At 39.4% G+C, this 4901-nt stretch overlaps 1 protein-coding gene across 1 annotated transcript; it reads right to left on the minus strand.

Annotated features, from left to right (window-relative positions):
* Positions 1-839: 839 nt before the first annotated feature.
* Positions 840-2213, minus strand: LOC119282216 (jasmonate O-methyltransferase-like). The gene is made up of 4 exons (XM_037562526.1): positions 2139-2213; positions 1577-1969; positions 1237-1503; positions 840-1148 (listed from the first exon to the last, which is right to left on the minus strand). The coding sequence occupies exons 1-4, from the start codon at positions 2211-2213 to the stop codon at positions 840-842; spliced, it is 1044 nt and encodes a 347-aa protein (XP_037418423.1).
* Positions 2214-4901: the final 2688 nt, after the last annotated feature.

The following is a 4901-nucleotide window of genomic DNA, read 5'->3' on the forward strand; positions in this document are numbered from 1 at the left end:
TCGCCCACAAGTTGGTTTCTTGAATTGTGTGCCCTGTCGAGCGCACAATTCACAACAAAAAATCATATGCGTTGTCTATAATTATCACACACAATTCTGATTACCGACCTGTTTGCCGGTTATCACATACGTGTTGTTTTGCCGGATCGTTTGCGTACTTCTAGATCATCAAAAATAGTTCATCCGACCGAACTGTATGCTGTTTATCACACACACCTTGATATGGCTGTCTGTTTCTGTCATTCTGGCCCATCGAAACAGTTTGTATGGATCAATTGTATGCCAAATATCGCAAACACAACTCTAATCTGAATTGTGTATGATGACTCCACCATAGCAAATGGTTCGTGTTATTGGGGACAATTTTATTATGACGTCCTTTGCGATTAATGCATCGCACAAAGTTTCGTCGAAGGGTCTTTGATTGTAGTATCACGTTAGCAGCATCCTGCAGTAGTTCTCATTGCAAGCAACAAGAGGGGTTGTGAGCCGTTCACACGCACAGACTCAATTACCAATAAAGGTGTCTGATCGTCCCTTGAGTCAGCCATCCAAAAAGATGGGAAGCCACGAGCGATGAGTATGCTTGGGCTGGGGATGATCCCCCAGAAGTGCAGATCGTTGAATCACAAACGGTTCACAAATATATCATGAAAAGATTCCAACTCCACACAGATCAAACCAACAAAAGCAACATGACACAATAACATAAACTCACCAGATCTGAAGAATCAAATATATGAGTACATCGAACTCTCTGTCTTCATGGCACCACCACAAAGAACTAGAGTAACCTGTGTGCCTGGTCATGCCTTCTTGAGGGATACCGCTAGCATTGGTCATGGGCTTTTGGCAAGATCGACTTGCAAGCTGCCTTCCAAGATCCAGCGTCGCTCCAAGGTCCTCACGAATTCATCCATGACTTCTCCAAAATGATGGACTATTATCGGCTCAAATATGGCTCTGGTTACACTAGCAAACCTGCTTGGGACCACAAGTGCGCTGTCCAGACCAACAAAAGGATTGTTCACCTGCATCTCAGTGATTGAAAATGAGCCTTCATCTTGGATGATCTCCCTCATCTCTTTGTTGGAAGGTTCATACACAGGCAAATAGAAAGCGTCAAAGTTTGCTTTGTCGATTACACCCTGTCAAAAGCAGACCAAAAGATTTGGTGGTCAAATACTCGGTGTTTGTTAGCAAATTATAAAAATACTATGCTAGAAAAAACCATACCTCTGAGACCATGACGCTTAGAATATGTGCTATGAATTCCCAGAGGGGAGGGAATTCGGGGGTGATTACATCAGAATCCCTCCCTACAAGAGAAACAACTATCCGGCCTCCTGGGATCATTTCTTTCGCCCTCAGCTCGAGGAAACGTGTAAAATCTTTCCTAAACTGTTGTGCATAAGCCTGAAGGACCATTGGGCGCCTTTCAAGCCTGGTATGCTCGTCAATGTCATACGCCGGGATCTGGTTCCTTGTCAGACCTTCAGGAGCCTGTAAGGTAAATAAGGTTCTGCTTACGGAAATAACAAGTAAAGCAACAAATCGAGCAGTTTTAAACTCACACCTGTGAGAGCCAATGCAGGCTGTTCGACGAGCAGACAAGATGCAAGGAACCACTAGTGAATAGCCTCTCGTAAAACGACCCGGGTAAAACCCCAGTCATGACAATAGACTTGTTGCTTCGACGTAGCGTGACCAAGCTCTTCAGTACCATGTTGAAGTCGTTGTCAGGCAGGTCGTTGAGGAGGACAGACACTTCGGGAGGTGGCTGTAAGAACTGGTGGTAGTGATTGTGGATGGCCTCTATGGCAATCGACACTAGCGCTATCGCGTTTGGGCCAGAGGAGCAACCCAGGTCGGCAATCACCATATTTGTGGGCAACAAGGTGCTAGTGCTGGGGCATAAATCGAGGATAGCCGCTTCTATCAGGGGCTTCATCCTCTTCTGTTCACCATTCTGTAATCGACATCGAGGTACAGTTTCAGAAATTGTGGTCCTTATAATATTCTCATTCTTCTTTGAAATGTTCCAAACCATGTGTGAAGAAATTCTTGACGGAATTGTCGATGGAAGCCAGGTGTCAACAACAAAGTGAGTTAATCTGGAGGAATAAATATATATATACCTGAACAAAGGAGTTGCGAGCATAGCTTGTTTCCCCTTGTCCTTGATTCATATGCACCGTCAACATGGACGCCATTGCCAGCTTCTTGGAGCAGGACTAACCTCAGTCTCCTCCAGATTAAAACTATGTGAAGGAACCAGCTTATAGTAGCTAGCTGGAATGGCCTGGCTCGCATATATATACCCGATCACGATTGCATGCTGCGGAATAATTGTCGACTTATTGAGATCCGAATTTTTGGAAACAGTCACGCCGCGGAAAAATTGCCTCTTTAATGAGATCCAATTTTAGGGAATATCTGACACCTTTTAATGGCTTTCCGATCGCGTGTGGTCAAACTGTTGGCGCTTTAATGGGCTCCGATTTTACTCCTACAACGTATTTTTCTGATGTCGTGATTAATGACTTTCCTATCATGCGCCCCAAAATTATTTATGCTTTAATGGGATCCGATTTTGTAGGAAATGTTTCTATGGTGCAATAAGGCTGGTCGTAATGGGAGTATAATAAACGGTATAATGCATGCCAACTAGACTTTTTAAATGACGTGACACATAATTAAATGAGAATCTAAGATACTAACTTATAATATTATGCATTACCAAAATATTAAATGTTGTACTATTTTGTGTCATGCATGTCAAATAATAAGGCAACCTAAGATACTAACTTATGATAATATGCATTACGAAAATACTATCATACACTAGTATCATATGCATGATACTAGTATAGGATACTCCCATTACAACCAACCTAAATAGCTCATTGCACGCTGCGGAATAATTGCTGCTTTAATGAGATTTGCTTTTTTGGAAACGGTCAGACCGCGGAATAATTGCCGTTTGTAATGAGATGCAATTTTAGGGAATAGCTGACACCTTTTAATGACGGGAAGTGCTTCGGTACACCCCCTCATAAAACGTATAAAGGGTAGTATGGACTTTTCACAAATTGTATTAACTTTCCTACATAGAATGTATATACGCTGTAGGTTCGTATAATACCCGGCGAACAGCCCTCCCTGCTAGGCTCAGCTCATTTACGTTTTTTTAGTTTTAATTGTCAAAAAATGGACACCCTCAGCTAGCTGGATTCGAACCACAGACCCCACGCGCTCCCTGTAACCGCACAAACCATCCAGGACAGCACATCAAATTTGCTTTCTTGGCTTGTTTTTCACTTCTTGTGCCCGAGAAGAAAACACAGCACCTCCACTCTTTAGTTTATGTCTCTCATTTTTTGCACGGTTTTCTTTAGGCTTTCTAGTTTTCTTGTTTTGTTCATAAAATACTAATATTTGTATTTTTAAAATTGTACATAAATTTCAAAACAAATGTTCATGCCTTTCAAACATGCTCAGAATGTCAAAATACGAACAGTTTTTTTAAATAAAAAAATTCGAACACGAACATTTTTTGAAAAAAGTAAAAAAATGGAATTCTAGAAAAAACAAAAAAATATGAACAAAATTTGAATTCTGAAAAAAAATATGAGAAATAGAAAAAATAAACATAATAAACGAAAAGTCTACGAAGACAAACAAATAAACACAAGAGAAGATAAAAAGAAAAAGAAAAACATGGTTCACGACCTCCGAGAAGGTCCCAAAACAGGAAAAATGGCTGGGAACCCAAGGTTCCTAAGATTGAGAATTTAGTTTTGCAAATTTCATAGTGAACTTTGTTTTGATTTTTTGTGAAAATATTCAAATCCATGAATATTTTTTAAAAAAATTGATGAACTTTTCAAATCCGTGAGCTCTTGGACCGTCCCAACACGTGCCCGACGAGAGCAATGTCGTCGCCTAGTTGGGCCAAGGCCTAAGCGTTTTATTTTCTTTTCTATTTTTTCATTTGATTTCTTATTTTGTTAATTCATTTTTCTCTTTTTTGAATACCAAAATACAAGTTGTAACTAACTTTTTAAACTAGTGATTTAATAAAAATATAAAATAATTATTAAATGTTTTAAAAACACTTACTGTTTTCAATTTTATCCCTTTGTATTTATTAGTTGGGGTCATTTCAAGGATGTCCAAAAAACACCATGTTCGACGGAGATTATTCGGTAAGGTCAGAACGGTTCATCCAAGAGCACGTTATTTTTCAACATATTTGAAAACTGATCAATTTTGGGGAAAGAAAGTTCACTGATTTGAAAGAAAAATTCAAGATTTTGAAATTTTTTCGTCATTTTTTATTAAAAATCACGAATTATAAGAACTTCACGCATTTAAGAAACAAAAAACAAATGAAAAAAACAACCAAAAAATGTTGCGCTTTTCCAGTGGTGTATTTCAAATATAAAAAAACTTAGTCGACACTAGAGGTCCGGTTGCCTAGCTGGTTATTGCGGCTGTGCTAATTGTTGACGGACCTAGGTTCGAATCCTACAGCAAGCACCTTTTTTGCGGTTTCAAAAAAAAGAAAGGATGAATGTGCTGAATGGGCCAGCCCAGCACGGCAGGGTGTGCACGTCCGTTAATGTACAGCGTATACGTGATTTAATAAAAAGAGTTTATAAAAAATGCCTATCATGCCCTTACTTATGAAGAGGTATGGACTAATCTGAGTTGTCCTTGCGTTTAGGGAGGTGTACCGAAGCAGAAGTGTTAAATGACTTTTTGATCTTTAATGAGCTCCGATTTTACAACGTATTTTTCTAATGTCGTGATTCATGACTTTCCTGTCATGCACCCCAATTTTTTTTACGATTTAATGGGATCTGATTTTCTAGGAAATTTCTATGGTGCGATAAATA

Source organism: Triticum dicoccoides, chromosome 3B (assembly GCF_002162155.2).
Source record: "Triticum dicoccoides isolate Atlit2015 ecotype Zavitan chromosome 3B, WEW_v2.0, whole genome shotgun sequence".
NCBI lineage: Eukaryota > Viridiplantae > Streptophyta > Magnoliopsida > Poales > Poaceae > Triticum > Triticum dicoccoides.

Bases quoted from the DNA above. Each gene is read 5' to 3' on its own strand.
- LOC119282216 (XM_037562526.1), bottom strand. From the start codon at position 2,213: ATGGCGTCCATGTTGACGGTGCATATGAATCAAGGACAAGGGGAAACA. The intron at 1,970-2,138 runs GTATATATATAT...TGTCGATTACAG, and splicing joins CTCGCAACTCCTTTGTTCAG to AATGGTGAACAGAAGAGGAT. The intron at 1,149-1,236 runs GTATGGTTTTTT...TGCTTTTGACAG, and splicing joins TAAGCGTCATGGTCTCAGAG to GGTGTAATCGACAAAGCAAA.